We start from the raw sequence: 15,435 nt of genomic DNA, 5'->3' as shown, positions 1-15,435 counted from the left end.
GTAGCAACGCACAGCAAATCGAAATCGAAATCGAAAACAACAACAAAAGCAGTACTAGCAGCACTAGCAGCACCAGTAGCAGCAACACTAACACTAGCAGCAGCACTCGTGGCAGTAATGATAATAAGTCTATAGATCCTTCAAGCCAGTTCTTTCAATTAGCACAACATAACATCCCAACTCATTTAACTTCATTTTCACTACATTACACTACATTTCATCTCATTTCACTTCACTTCACTTACAACTACCAAAAAAAATCATTCAATTCACTTCAATTGCATTCGTTCATTCTTCAAACTTATCTTATTATCTTTCATCCTTTCTTGCATTAAATCATCATGGTTCTCTATTAAAATTGTTATCATTGTTGTTATCATTGCTTTTTGTACTTCATCATACAACAGAGAAATTATAATGATAAATAAAACAAAAACAAAAAAATAGCAATCGTTTTAGCTCTTCTTTTTATATTTTCTTCTTATTAATAATAAGAAGAAGTAGAAGTAGAAGAAGAGGAAGAATACAGGTACAATGAATCTGATATTATGTGTTTCCTAGTCTTTGGTTTTCTGTTTTTGTTTTGTACATTGCAATATATATATATCAATACTAATAAATCCTAATAACTTATTGGAATGCGGTTGGCTTAAGTTGGGTGTGATAATAACTAGTAAGAAATTTGCTTTTCATCCATTTCGAGTACCAAAAGAATGTACCTCTCCATCCTCCCCTTAGGGCTCCCCTTCTTTCTCTCTCATTTATCTGTCACTCTTTGTTTGTCCATTTTTTTAATAGATAAGAATAAGACTAAAAAGAACAGTAATAATAATAATAATAATAATAATAATAATAGCAGTAACATTAGTATTAGCAGTAGCAGTGGTGGTAGTAAAGAAAACGATCTTGTATTGTATTATATCTCTATCAGAATTAGTATCCTTCTTCTTATTTTTCCTTGATTTCTTGCTTTCTTGCTTTCTTTCTTTCTTCTTTCTTCTTTTTTTCCTTTTTGAATTACATTACATTGCAGCTCTTTTAGTTCCTAATTTAAAAAGAAAAAACACTCACTTGCTCACTCATACGTATACATACATATATACCCACACATACATACATACATACATACATACATACATACATACACACACACACACATATATATATATATAGATACATATACTAAAACCATAATGGCACGGCTTTCTACAAAGACGTTGAGTTTACTATTTGGTACATAAATCAAGTACTTTACATAATATCAGCACATACGTTAATCGTTTTGTTTGCTTATAAATATATATTATAGCTTGTGTATTCATATTCATTCATGTTGCTTGTGCTCAAGGTAAATATATATTTGCATATAAGAGTTTGAAATATTTCGAATAATAACAACAACACATTGTAATATATATGTATTTGTGCATCTATTTGGAATAGGCGATGCAATGCTTTTACCTGTTTGGAATCATCCTACCGAAGTAGTTGGACATGGACCTGCTCCTCAAGCAACAGCCTGTGCAAATCCTGGTCAGATTGCAGTAACATATGCAAGTATAATTCACTAATTTGTAAACCCACATCAGTAGCTACATAATCTACATCATCCCCAGTACCAACAAAATAAGTTAATATTAATTATTATTACTATAGAACGAAGGTCCAAGTGATGTAACAGCAAAGGTTTTGAATGGTCTCAAGCACACTCAGGCAAAGGCAAACTTTTTTGTAAATGCTACATGGTAAATAGAAAAAGACAGAATCCTTGTCTTTATCTCTTTTCTTTCTATATAGATACGTACATACATACAAACATACATACATAGTATGCTATCATCAAAACAGAATTATTATTTTTGCTTAATACAGATTGTTGTGATTATTAGGCTCTACACTCAACAGTATGCAATGATTTTGCAGCGTGCTTACAATGACGGTCATTTTATTGGAATGACATATCGTGCTCCAGGCGACACTTCCGACGGTCTGACTGACGAACAGCTAAAGGCCGATGTTATCAATACAGCCAAGATCGTCGAAACTCTGATCGGCGTTGCTCCAAAGTATGTCCGCCTTCACTATTCCCAGCCAGAGGACATCCGGCTTGAGAACTTGATTCGTGGGTTAGGCTTCACTCTGGTCTCGTACAACCTGGACACGATGGACTACAACTTTAAAAACAACCCAGAGGGAATTGCCGATCTCTACAACCAGGTCTTCACCAAGCAGCTGGACACCTATGATTCCAAGGGTTCCTTTATCTCGGTCCAGTATGACATTCCAGACACCGGGTCCTGGCAGGCAATCTACGACATTGTCAAGCAGATCAATCAGAATGGATACACGATGGTCAGATTGGATGGTTGTCTTAACGACAAGACACCTTACAAAGAAAGTAAGTTGAATATCCACATATATGTATAATGTAAAAAGTTTTTTTTATGATTCTAATCTACCTGTTTATTCTACTAATATTATTATTATCAATCCTTTTATCATTATCTTAAATATATATATATATATAAGGTGCTGCGTCTCTAAAGTTTGTGTCAGACAAGCATTCGTTTGGTACACCCGATTACAAACAAGGCCAGACGGTTGTAGAAAAACCAAAGACTTCCGGAATCGGATCGCCCTCGGGTACTCCAAAGTCAAAGACCTTACATGATTCCAAAGATAATACCAGCACCAATGACGATAAGACATCTTCTGGTGGGATCAGGCAGATTACAGAATCGTTTGTTATTCCATTGGCCTTGGTTGTATTAATTATGACTATTTAGATTTTCTTTTTCTTTTCCTTTTGACTTTTGTCCTGACCCTATATACTACACACACACACATATATATATTATATATTATATACACAGAGAGACTGTGCGTAGTACATAGTGCGTAGTGTTTCTTTTATTTTACTTTTTTTTTTTGAAAAAAAAAAATGTGTGTAATGTATGTAGTATATTTGTGTGTGTGTGTCCTAAAGTATTTTCTGATTTCAATATGACTCATATTTGCCAAGGCAAAGGATATCAATATGTCATTATATATAAATATAAAAATATAATATCAGTTCCTATAGCAACAATATAAATATTAATCTATCTATTGATCTTATATACCTGTCTCCTGGTTTGTTTGATCAATAGAAACAAAGTCTAGCCCTTTTACTATAAATGTATAGAATCATAATCATTTACCCTGTTCGAATGACCGAGTGCTGGGGCCTTTTTCCTTCGTTCTTTTTTGTTCTCCAAAAAAAAATAAGAGAGAGAGAATGTGCTGGATATATTGTGTACCGAAAAGAACAAAAGAAAGGAAACGAACAAGAAAGAACCTTTAATTGAATATCATTTGATGTTCCCTAGTAGGACCGAACTTGGCCCGTGCAAAAATGAGCTGTTTATAAGAAGAAATAGTAAGCTTTGAATAAATATATATTTTTTGTATTCAAATTACAAGTGAATGATGATGACCATTAGTCTTTTTTTTTTACCTTTTTCCTTTCTTGTGTAATCCTTGACTGATTTATCATTTTCATGGAGAAAATAGCTATAGATATATAAGATCAAAATTCAATGCGATTCAATGCAATTTAATTCATTATGCCTATAAACACACACAAAAAAAAACAGTATATTGTTGTTGTCTTGTCTAATTAATACAACAAAGTGTATAGCCAACCTAAAATATGATATAAATCTGTCTATGTAGTTCTAGCTTTAGATTATTTGGTTACTCAAGATTGTATTCCACAACAAAGGACCCCCATCTACCCCTCCTCCCTTGTATATCTATTCTTATTATGTTTTGCTTGTGTAATCTCAATAGACCATTTTGTTTGTGTTTTGTGTACTCTCTATATATATATATATTTAACCTCGAGCGACAGATTGCATGTGCCTTTTAATTGATGTACAATTCATTGGACACTTGAATCCAAACAAACAAACAATCAAAATAATCGAGCAGGCAGACAGACAGGCAGACAGGCAAATGAAATACAATATAATAAAAGATTCAAAGACTTCTTTATCAATCTGAATGTATTTCTTTCATATAACCCCAAGTTACATACAGTTTAATAGATTTATATCAAATAAACACAAAGATTGTTCTTCTTGATTTGATTGTTCTCGTTCTTCTTGTTTTTGTTTCTCACGCTTTAAGCTATTTTGTTTGTGTCATTTCATTATTTCCTCCCCAATTCACAAGCTTGCTACCTTTTCTGCTGATTCTGTTGATTTCTCTTTTGGTTTTATAGTTTTCAGCCATAAAGAAAGAAAATTATAAGAGATATTTGATGTGTATATACATTTGTATATTATTAAATTGATGGTTTGTACTGCCAAAATGTATAATAGAAAGAAAAGAAAGTAATTGTAGAAAATATAAAAGAGAGGGTTATTTACGACAAGAAGAATATATAATAATGAGATGTGTGTGTGTGTGTGTGTATATGTATGTATGCATGTATGTATGTATGTATATGTATATAAATATACATGTCTTAAAAGAAACAGGGCAAGACTTTTGAAAGGAACGAACGCTTGGGAGTAAAGCCAGAGACCGACTCAGGACTATTGTTGAGGATCATATTGGAAGATGATGGTGCAATAGACGGCTCAATTGACCTACCCACGCCATACTTTGGCGGAGTGAGTACGTTGGGGTCCTGAAAAGAAGCCGCAAGATCCAATGAATGGTTGGTCACACTACTGTCATCACTGGCAATGTCATCATCATCGTCATCGTTGTTGCCTGAGCGAGTATCATCATCGCCCTGTAGTGTCGATGTCCGGCAAGAAGAGGGTTTGAATCCATGCTCGCGCAGCAATTGATGGGTCCACAGCAGATAGAGTCCTTCGTCGTCGTCATTGGGGCTGATGGTAGTATGGGTCGGAGTAGCTGGTGTGATGTCTTCTTTACGATCCTGTTGGTCTATATAAAGATTTTTATATGAAAAAAAAAATAAGATGTGTAAGAATATTGTAGTAATAAAGAAATATGTTATATTGGCATGAGGATCTAATACTTGCCTACTATGATTCTTGTCATGGTTCCATAGTGCTTTACAACAGGCTTTGCGTCTATTCACAAAGAATTAATTAAAAAAAAATTAATTAATTAATTAAAAAAAAACAATGAATATGTATGAAATATTTTCATGTAAAGTAGTTGATGTTGACTGTGCCACACTTTACCATCGGATGATACCCGACGAGCCTCTCTTGCCCTGAGAGAAGCAAATGAATGGTAAGATGGCGAAGGTGTGAGAGGGGAGACGGGATAATCTGGCAACTAGAGGTAAAATGTTTTTGTTTGTTTGTATTGGTTTAATTATTATATGTTTTGAATTTGAACAACATTGTTGTCGATATTAATATTAATAGTGATAATGGTATTGTGTTTTACTGTTCAGGGTGTCTAACCTTTCGTTGGTAAGTAAGACCGGAATCGACTGTAGTCATGATGTACGATTAGGATTTTTGAATGTAAAGAAGTAAAGTAACAATGATATATGTATTTAAGCTTTTATGTGATTTGGTGTGTAATGGAAAGAAAGATGATAGGAACAAGGGAAGGAGGAGGAGGGGGGATTCAAGGTGGTTTATATATTACTTGTAGAAAATTAAATAATATAAATAATCTAAATAGTATAAATATAAATAAATAAGCATACATACAGATGCATGCATACATGTATCTATCTATCTATCTATCTATCTACACATACATACATACCTACATATATATATATATATATATACATATAATAGGTACAAATTCAATTTAAAATACAGATTTATATATTTAAAAACAAGGGCGTGTGTAAGCAAGTAAGGCAAGGTATTTAAGTACATACGTATGTACGCACATCAATCTACTGTTTTACAAGAACTGAGTTGGTATGTTTTTGCCGCATTTGTAACAAATAGCTTGTGTTTATCTTGGTCTGGCCAGTCCTGGATTATGATAGATAACAGCTCAATCCAGGTCTGCCATTTGACAGCCATGTTGCACACTGGCCAATCACCACCAAACAAGATCCGGTCCACACCAAATGCCTCTTTCGCTGTCTCCACAAACGGGCCCAGCTGTTCAACCGTCCAGGACTCGGTCTGGGTCTCAGTAACCAATCCTGACACTTTGCAGACCACATTGGGTTGCTTTCCGAGCAGCAACATCTGTGAGCGCCAGAACTCGAATCGGTCTTGTCCCGGCTTACTGTCGCAAGGCGGTTTTGCCATGTGGTCCAAAACAAATCTTACGTCTGGGCATTTCTGGACGAGTGTGATGATAGGCGGAAACTGCTGGGGTGAGTGGTTGCAGTTGATGTTGAGGTCAAATGAAAGTCCAAAAGACGCAAGGCTCCGGACACCGTCGATAAAATCCGGGCACCGCACGCGGTCCGGGTCAAGCAAAGGGTCTTGGATCAAGTGACGAACACCGCGTAACCGACGGCGGCCGACCAGACGAGTCAAGAGATCAAGATAGGCCACTACATGTTTTCCCTGGTGGACGGGTGCATAGGCCACTATTGCACCAATGCCACCAAATGCAACTCCTGTTTCTGTTCCTTTTGCTGTTGCTGCTTCTATTTGGTTGTTTAGGGTTTCTGCATATCGAGCAATCCAATCGGCCTCTACTAAGCTGTGTACGGGATCCACATCCGTTTCGACATATACTGCCGTCTGCACTCTGACTCTTTTGACATCTTGACTGTAGGCCATACCGTCCATTGGTTTGGATTCAAATATGGACCCCTTTTGCCAAGGGATCAAAATTTTGTCTGGGTGCCAGAAATGCACATGGCTATCAATGATGTTACTTGGAAGAGGAACCATTTTTTTTGTTTCTTTCTTGCTGATTTGGTTTGTTGAATTTGTCTGATTCTGGTGTATATATGTTTCTTTAAAGTTAAGAAAACAAATATGTACAAGCTATCAAAGGAAAGAGAGAGAAAGAGAGAAAACGATTTATGTGTGTGTGTGTGTGTGTATGGAGAAGAAGAAAACAGATACACCTGTCCACATACATACACACCCACCCACATATATATATATATAAATATTTATTAAGCCAAAATCAAACCCTATTATTTTGTAATAGAAAAAAAAACTGGTATAATTTATTTATTTTCTCAGGCTAAAATAATATAGAAAAAAAAAACATGCACTTTTTTTTGTAAAGCAGAAAAGATTACCTAGGCAACCAGTAGATCCACACTCCATATGTCATGTTCAAAGGGATTTTAAGCTAGTTTTCTAGTCGTGTGAATAAATGTAGTATATCTCTATACAAATGTGCGTATTATTTCTCGGAGAATTACAACAACAACAAAAAAAAGATTAAAATCCTTGAGAAAAAAAAAATTATTAAAAATTTTGTACCAAAAATCCCGAGATTTCCTGCTCAAATACACACACACACATACAAATATGGAAAATGTAGACTTTAGTTTTTGGTGTTGTTTTATGGCTAAGAAAAAAAAACCCCCATGTGGGTATATAGAATTATATAATATATTCTTGCTTTTGCTTTTGCTTTTGCTTTTGCTTCTCAAGATTAAGATATACACATAGATACAAATAAGGTTTACCATGGTAACACAGATCTGAGCAGATTTCTCTTTCTTTCTTTTCTTTTTCTGTTTTAGATTTGAAATCATAAAGGTCTTCTTTACACAGACAGCCTCACTAGCCTCAGCAATTCTCAGGCTAAGCATCTCCACCTCACTAAACTTGCATATTTTCTTGTATTCTTAAAATAATGATGATAGAATTAATGTACTCACACACACACACACATATATATATATACAATAAAGACATTATTCAATTGGTTTCAGCCCTGATTGTTGTGTTTGTTATAGTTGCTCAAACTCTGGTTAGACAATCCTCCTGGAAAGATTGTTGTCTTGTGGAATTTTGTATACATATCAATGTGTGTGCGTGGGAAATACATCCTCACAAAAGAAAAAGGACAAAGAAATCACCATTGCAACCCTGATGATAATTATACTAATACTGATACTGACGATGATTATAATGATTATGAATGATTATGAATGGGACTAACACCAGAATATAATTTTCTTATTTGTCGAAAAGGAAATGTTGTCGTACAGCAAGAGGAGGAGCAAGAGAACCATTTAAATGAACTGGTGGTGGAATCTTTCAAACAACGAATATCAAGCCAAACGTGATGCAAATAAAGACCTGTGTGTGAAAGTGTGAGTTCGATGAAGAGCAAGCAGATGATTTGTTGTTTTCTTTTTTCTTTTTAGGATATTTGTAGTAAAACACTATGCGAGCCGCTCCTTTCTCATAGTGTATATATGTATATACGATAATAATAAATGTAGGCAACATGTAGATAGCAGGTCAGCCTCAAAATTGCGTTTCGTGCACGGGCAATCTTTTTTGTATATATAGAAAGACAGGAAAACATAGAATCTAGGCAATCTTAAGCAAAGAACAACAGGAAATACCAAACTCTGATCTTTATGCCTAAACGAATCAGTGGTAGATATATAATTATTGCTTACTAGTAAACAATATCGCTCCCCCCTCTTTAATAACATTTGTTTCAAAAGACTATAGTCGGCCTACATCCGGTCTGCAACCAGTCTGCAGAAACTGGTACGCATACATTCAGAAAACTGAATATCTGTAGATCCATTTCTAGAGTATATATATATATATACTGTCTCACTGTTCAGTATTTACTACTTCTAGACTCTGATAATCTTGTCAATACAAATTACATTTCAATTAGCCCCAATATTATACATACATATTTACATACATATACATACATATAAAACAAAACGTTGTACTGTGGCTAATCAGAGACATCACACTTTAATTTGTTTTTGTTTTTTTTTTTGGAAAGTCAAATCAAATTGATTCCATAAACCTCTACCACATCTGACACCTTTGACAAGTTTAACTACGATAAGCCATTATCATTACCATCATCATCTCTATGTATATACCCACATCTACACACAGTTTAGTTACTGATAGATATTAACGAATACATTATCCCAAATCAACACAGCCTACAGAATTGGATATATATATATAGGACATTTGAAAATGACAATTTCTTTAGTGCTTTCTTATTAACCCAGAGTTAGAAAATACAACAAATCAGTCCTGAATACTCACTCTTTAGAATAAATAAAGAATAAGACTTTTGTTTTATTGTAGCGATATGTACTATATCCTTATCTTATATATCTATGTATGTATTTTGGATCGCTTTTCTTCTCTTCTCTTCCTTTTTTGATTTTCTTTTGCGATGGTTTGTGATAACAAAAGGAACAAATCAAAATCTGCAAACAACAGCCATAGCCACAATATTAGATATGCCTTTAAATAAATAAAGCAAAAAAAGGGGGGTTGAAGAGGAATATATCTGTCTAGAATAACTATTTTCCTTTTCTTCTTTTGATCCTTTATAGTGCATTGCAGTACAGCACAGCACAGTACAGTACAGTACAGTACAGTACAGTACAGTACAGTACAGTAGATTATATTATGGTGCATAATCTATATGTAGAAATAGGCTTTCTATCTCTTATTGGTATTACTACTCTTTCTAAAACAAATAATAAAATAAGCAAATACATAGGCAAAACATACACACTATACCAAATGCCAGTGCCTTTTATTTAATATACCAAACTAGCCTTGTTTGACTGTACATACGATCCAATATTTCAACCAATGGACATCCAATCTGATAATAAGATTATTATAGGAATTAACATGAACCCATAGTATGAGTAAGCAAGTAAAAAGAAAAAGAAGAAAAGGGAGTATTATTATTATTTTTCTTCACTCTTGCTACAAAGCGTATGTACATTATGAATAAAGTCTTTGAAGCAATAATCAGTAACCAGTAAATATGGCACAGTGCACCCTAGACTATAATATGGGCACTTGGTACTAAAGAAGAAAGATGATTATATTGCCTTTCTGGCTGCAGACAATTATACTGATGAGCTTTTCTTTTCTTGCAACCTTGAATTTCCTTTGACTCAATAAGATAAAACAAAAGGGCTATACAAGCCAGATACAGTATGTCAAGGATGATACTACAAGCTCTTTATTGTACTCTGTTTTGTAGCCTTTTATTTGAACTATATTCCATTGTCCAAGTAAAGCGGCATATTTGAAAATGAGGTTTATCTGTGTCTTCTTCCTTTTAAGATACACGATGCTTGTTGTTTTGTTGTCCTTGCCTATTATCTTATTTTTTATTTTATTCAAAGAAGCTCATGCTTATTCATTCAACTGTGTTGCCATGTAGGTATCAAGCCAAAAGTTAATTCATATACATATATATATGTTCTAGTTGTCTAATGAACCATGAACGATTTCCTACTATCGCTACTTCTTCTTTTTATACTTCATTTCTAAATTCATATTATTATTGTTAATTATGAGAGCCAACTGTACATTTGAAATCATAGGTACATTTGATCCAAAAAGTGTACAAGAAATCCATAGACCTATCCAAGACACAAAAGATTACTACTTTACCGTAGTTGCAGGAAAAGGGTACATAAGATATCGTGTTATGGATATTGATTCAATTGATTTAAAGATGTTGCCACTGTGCTCACCTTTCCCAGTTACTCAAAGACAAGACCAGTATATTGTATAGCTTATGGAGAAGTCATAGAAAAATTCAATGTTGCAAATCTTACACCAGGATGTCTATACAAAATTTCTGTTCTTGGGCACTATCTGCATCCACTCAAAGAAGGAAAAACACACCCAAGTATTGACTCTAGATTTATAGCCCTTCAAATCAAATTATCAGTCTAATATATCTAGCAATCAGAAATCAGCAATTAGCTTGTAAAATATTGTCCTTATATATATATGTCTTTTCTCTTAGTATTGTTATTTAATTACCTATATTATAGTAGTAAGTTTTTTTTTTTAGTAATAAAGGTATAGATTACTAGAGCCGCCACTCCTCTTTCAGCTTTTTGCAGTATGTGGTCAGTGTCTTTTAACCAAAATGTTTTGTCTTGTTTTTCGTTTAGTGTCGTTTCTTAGGCTTCAGGACTGTGACGTCGAGACATATAAATCATACTTATTATATTTGATTGAATCTACAAAAAAAAAACTTTACCATCTTTTCTCCAAAACCAAAAATAAATAGGAATAAAAAGTATGAGTAAGTGTTCTGTCCATTTATTGTATCTCAATTGTACTCGGCTCATAATCAATTGTGTCTTTATACCTATAGGTAGGCCAGAGAAATATGGGATTGTTCGTTACAGGTAAGTAGTATATTTATTGATTCGCTTATGTAGATATGTACGTGAGTAAAATTATAATATATATATAGGGATCTTATTTTTCCTCAACATGTCCAAACTGGCCGGTACCTGAGCTCAGTACATGAGAATTATACGAGTGAAATCTATCAGAAAAAAGTACGTATATATTAGAGAGCTACATTATGGCAAAAAAAAAAACAAAGTATTCACAAAGTGTTACTGCTACTACTGTTATTACTATTATTATTCTTAAAAAAACAGATTTTCTGTGGTGACTTGGAACCTAATGAGCTATCAACTTGGATTATACTTCCTCTTACTGATATCAATGAAGGGAACCGTTTTGAAGTTGGTTGGGGTTATCGTGTCCGTCTCAAACATAACTTTACTAGAGCCCACCTCCACAGCCACTTTTTTTAGCAGTCCGGTTACCGAACAGCAAGAAGTAGCTTGCTTTGGAGATGATAGCGTTTCTGATGCAAATGATACTTGGAGAGTGATCAAGTTTTACAAGGATAATAATGAACATGACGAATACGACTATGTAAGTTCTCATTCAACTATTGGAAATGAGTAAGGATTTTCCTACAGTGTTATTATCATTAAAGTGTATAAAAAACTGATAATGTTTTTGATATATTAATGCTTGTATGTGCTTTTTTAAATTAATAAATAATAAACAAGTTCTGGCGTATTGGCCAACCTTTTATGCTTAAGCACGAAGAGACTGAATATGTCCTGTAAGATTCATAAAGGTTATCTTTGTATAATATAAATATATATTTCTAAAAACAACTGCTTTATTATAGGCATAGCCATAACATCGAAATTGAAGTTGATCGTAACGAGGTCACAGGCTTTCGTGAAAATGACGATGAGAATAGCAAATGGATCATCCTGGAGTAAATTAGCAAATTTCTTCTTGATAGTACAATAAGCTCAATAAGCAAAATCCAAAACAAAATTGCTGTATAAACAATACAATTGAATTAAAGCCAACATATTTGAAAATATATCTATTATGTAGTTGAACAAAATAGGTGCAGACAGTGAGAAATTACTTTGATTGGACAACTTAAATTTGATCTTTTGTTTGAACTTTTCAGTATGTTCACAGCATATGTCTTGGTCTGAATGTTTAAATCTGCTAATTTACGAGACACCTACGTTAATTCATAGTATGTGCTCATCATATAACCTGTGGCTATTAACCTTCAATTGTAAGAATAAATTTGTAATCAAATTCTGAAACCTTATTGCTTTTGGTAGTCTGCTACTCCTCTCATCTCCTCTCCTCCTAAAACGGTGTGTGTTCTTCTGGCTCTTTGCAGGATTTTCTTTAATCCTTTGCCCAAGGCAAACCCTTGGGCATTGTATTTCCTTATCGGATTCGTTTATGGACAGCTGATTATCCCTCCTACACTTTAACGGTTAACTAAATGATTCAAATGTAATCAAATCTGTGACTCTCATTATCAGTTTACTATAGTATCTCTGATTTTATTCTTGCCTCTTTTCTTCTTATAGCTGCCTGCTTTAATTTTATTGAATTTTGTATAATTAGATTGACCTAAAACAATTTGTTTCTCACGTCTTTCTCTCTTTCTATAATAATGATTACTATGACAGCGTATGAGCTACCGCCAGAAATTCTTACACAAATTGGTGATAACCTATCGACTAGAGACAACTTGTCTTGTGCTCTGACGTGCAAGAGATGGAGATCCCCATTTGAAAAGGCTCTATGGAAAAACACACGATTTTACTCCTATTACGACATCAGCAAACTTACCGAATCTGTTAAAGTTTTCCAACATTTATCCTTATTACAAAGCCTCTGGGTTCACAGTCTATCCATAACCCGTCCTTTCTCTGGGGAAAATTTATTATATAAAGAATTTTACGATTTATTAAAATTCTTTCCAAACTTGAAGCATCTGGATGTGCCCCTTATCTTCTATAGAGCTATTTACACACACAAAAACAGTTCAGACAGCGTATGGAAATATTTGAAAAGTTTGAAGATTAGTTACGAAACAAGTAAAGCGCTACAGCCAGCGGAAACCCTGCTCAAGGTTATTAATATGTGTAGCATGCTACAGGAATTGATAATACTTGGTCGATACCAAAAGCTTTTAATAAAGTTCGGTGTGGATGACTTTGACAGCATGCACCAACACTTGCAAGACTTATCATCAATCAAGGCTGACATAGATTTCAATTCTGACTTTTCGGTTACACTGTACAAAATCCCAAATACGATACCGGCTTTTACTATGACGTCCCCAGATATATGCCTGAGAGAATATGATCTTAAAACTAAAGATGAATATCAAAATCAATGGAATCCTTTGTGGCTATACTATTTTGGTTACAAGTATCCGAACTTGCGTTCTCTAAAGCTAGAAGTCCTAGAAATTGATAATGGCCCGATAAACTCGGACCAGAGGCAAAGAATCATATCTCTTTTTCAATCCAACCCAAACGCATTTAGACGCTTGGAAACATTCGATCTCACGACCAACGAATACTTCGAGTTTTCCGATTTTATTTTAATGGACTTTATTGATGAATTAAAAGCTCCTCTTAAGCATTTGAAATTACGTGCAAAACCAGGTGGCAAAGTAGACAATTAAGCCATATTGGATGTTAGCAGAGTTTCACGACCCTTTTCTGAAACACTCGAAAGTCTTTCGTTTACAGGATATACATATGGAAATTATGCCAGAGATTCGACTTTCGAGTTATCCTATTGCTATCCACTTCTGACGAACCTTTGTATCAGTGGCAGGAATGTGGCTCTTAATCTATCTGATTTATTGGACAAATGTGTGGCCCTCAAACGGTTGAAACTTTGTCACGGAAAATTGGTCATCGATTCAAACATGACAAACGAGAAGTCAAAGAAACAAAAGCAGCAGCATGGGTTGCATATTTTAATATTAAGGAAATACTATATACCCTCTAAAGCATTTCATTACATCTCGCTCAGGTGTAGAGGTTTAAAACATATGACTTTGCATACTTTGCGAATCAAGGGATTAATTTGTACAAAAACCGGGTGTTTGCTACTTGATATGCCGCATACTTTTCTAAAGTCTCTGAATATCTGTCAGGTTGAATATGGCGCATCATACAAAGAAAGTCAAAAATATGATACTTATCTTACACTCGTGTCTCAATTAAACGACGCTCCATCATCAGACAAAAAGAACGAAAGAGTGAAATATGAGATAAACTCAAAATTCCCTGTAGTAGCAAGCCACAATATTGATTGGATCTATACATATCTTTTCTCTTCGAGTTTTACGACTTACAACGTGAGAACTACAAAACTTTCAAAGAGAGGAGCCAGTATCGCATTTGAATACTATCGAAACTCCTGGCCCAAAATGTATCCCAGAAACTTAAACAGTCAGCTCTTGTACGATAAATGTAGCTCCTATATGACGAGGGCATGCGAACTTCAAAAAGGATATGGCCAATTCAGATTTGGCAAGATTGAATTTGTTTATATTATAGGACCATCACACTAAGGCCTGATTCAAAGAATAGGATATAAATCAGACCCTTTTTAAAATAAAACAAAAGAAAGTAATATGTATTGTAAGTTTCTATCATGATTGTGATAACACAAGAAGTAAACAGGGAATGAGTAAAGTGATAAGCCAAGACTCAGAAACTTAATAACAAAACTTTAAATTCCTAGCTCCCAGGCTATCAATAATATATTAAAGAGATAGCTTCTCTGAAGGTGCTCTTCACGACGCCGACCCCTTTTCTTTTACGTCCACCAGACCCATTCCCAAAACGTACATAAGGATTATTGATATATATAGTAATTATGTAACGAAATTTCCAAAATGATAAAAAATCTTGTACTTGCCGAAGGTGAAAATACACCTTCGACAGGAAGTAAAATGGGAAATAACATCCCATATACAGCATATTAAACAGTCATAGTTACACTGTTACTTTTCATGAGAATAATAGCTACGTTAATGTGCTATTTTATTTCTTTACTTATATTTCATTGCCTTTTAAATGAATCTGTTTGCTATTCTGAGTCATTTATCAATTAGAAAAATCTAAGGGCAAGCATTATACGATGCTTGTAAAAAATCTTC

The 15,435-nt window shown here is 34.2% G+C and overlaps 5 protein-coding genes across 5 annotated transcripts; 4 read left to right on the top strand and 1 right to left on the bottom strand.

Moving 5' to 3' along the window:
• Positions 1-1,193: 1,193 nt before the first annotated feature.
• On the top strand, positions 1,194-2,786 carry PHYBLDRAFT_162128 (carbohydrate esterase family 4 protein; the record flags this gene model as incomplete). Its single annotated transcript, XM_018434566.1, has 6 exons — positions 1,194-1,233; positions 1,310-1,348; positions 1,444-1,544; positions 1,657-1,745; positions 1,890-2,398; positions 2,530-2,786. The coding sequence occupies 6 exons, from the start codon at positions 1,194-1,196 to the stop codon at positions 2,784-2,786; spliced, it is 1,035 nt and encodes a 344-aa protein (XP_018299568.1).
• A 1,516-nt stretch (positions 2,787-4,302) lies between these two features.
• On the bottom strand, positions 4,303-6,999 carry PHYBLDRAFT_184636 (hypothetical protein). Its single transcript, XM_018438963.1, has 4 exons — positions 5,433-6,999; positions 5,205-5,301; positions 5,040-5,090; positions 4,303-4,941 (listed from the first exon to the last, which is right to left on the bottom strand). The coding sequence occupies exon 1, from the start codon at positions 6,846-6,848 to the stop codon at positions 5,880-5,882; it is 969 nt and encodes a 322-aa protein (XP_018299567.1). The 5' UTR covers positions 6,849-6,999; the 3' UTR covers positions 4,303-4,941; positions 5,040-5,090; positions 5,205-5,301; positions 5,433-5,879.
• Positions 7,000-10,455: 3,456 nt separating this feature from the next.
• PHYBLDRAFT_162125 (hypothetical protein) lies at positions 10,456-10,844 on the top strand (the record flags this gene model as incomplete). The annotated part of the gene is made up of 2 exons (XM_018434565.1): positions 10,456-10,574; positions 10,649-10,844. 2 exons carry the CDS (start codon positions 10,456-10,458, stop codon positions 10,842-10,844), a joined length of 315 nt encoding a protein of 104 aa, XP_018299566.1.
• A 354-nt stretch (positions 10,845-11,198) lies between these two features.
• On the top strand, positions 11,199-12,214 carry PHYBLDRAFT_73412 (hypothetical protein; the record flags this gene model as incomplete). The annotated part of the gene is made up of 6 exons (XM_018442848.1): positions 11,199-11,202; positions 11,275-11,308; positions 11,377-11,464; positions 11,643-11,852; positions 11,993-12,048; positions 12,118-12,214. The coding sequence occupies 6 exons, from the start codon at positions 11,199-11,201 to the stop codon at positions 12,212-12,214; spliced, it is 489 nt and encodes a 162-aa protein (XP_018299565.1).
• Positions 12,215-12,921: 707 nt separating this feature from the next.
• PHYBLDRAFT_73411 (hypothetical protein) lies at positions 12,922-14,844 on the top strand (the record flags this gene model as incomplete). The annotated part of the gene is made up of 2 exons (XM_018442847.1): positions 12,922-13,924; positions 13,946-14,844. The coding sequence occupies 2 exons, from the start codon at positions 12,922-12,924 to the stop codon at positions 14,842-14,844; spliced, it is 1,902 nt and encodes a 633-aa protein (XP_018299564.1).
• Positions 14,845-15,435: the final 591 nt, after the last annotated feature.

Source organism: Phycomyces blakesleeanus, assembly GCF_001638985.1.
Source record: "Phycomyces blakesleeanus NRRL 1555(-) unplaced genomic scaffold PHYBLscaffold_1, whole genome shotgun sequence".
Classification (NCBI taxonomy): Eukaryota; Fungi; Mucoromycota; class Mucoromycetes; order Mucorales; family Phycomycetaceae; genus Phycomyces; species Phycomyces blakesleeanus.
This window is presented reverse-complemented; position numbering and strand designations above follow the sequence as displayed.

Coding starts and splice junctions, on each gene's coding strand:
- PHYBLDRAFT_184636 (XM_018438963.1), bottom strand. CDS start 6,848: ATGGTTCCTCTTCCAAGTAACATCATTGATAGCCATGTGCATTTCTGG.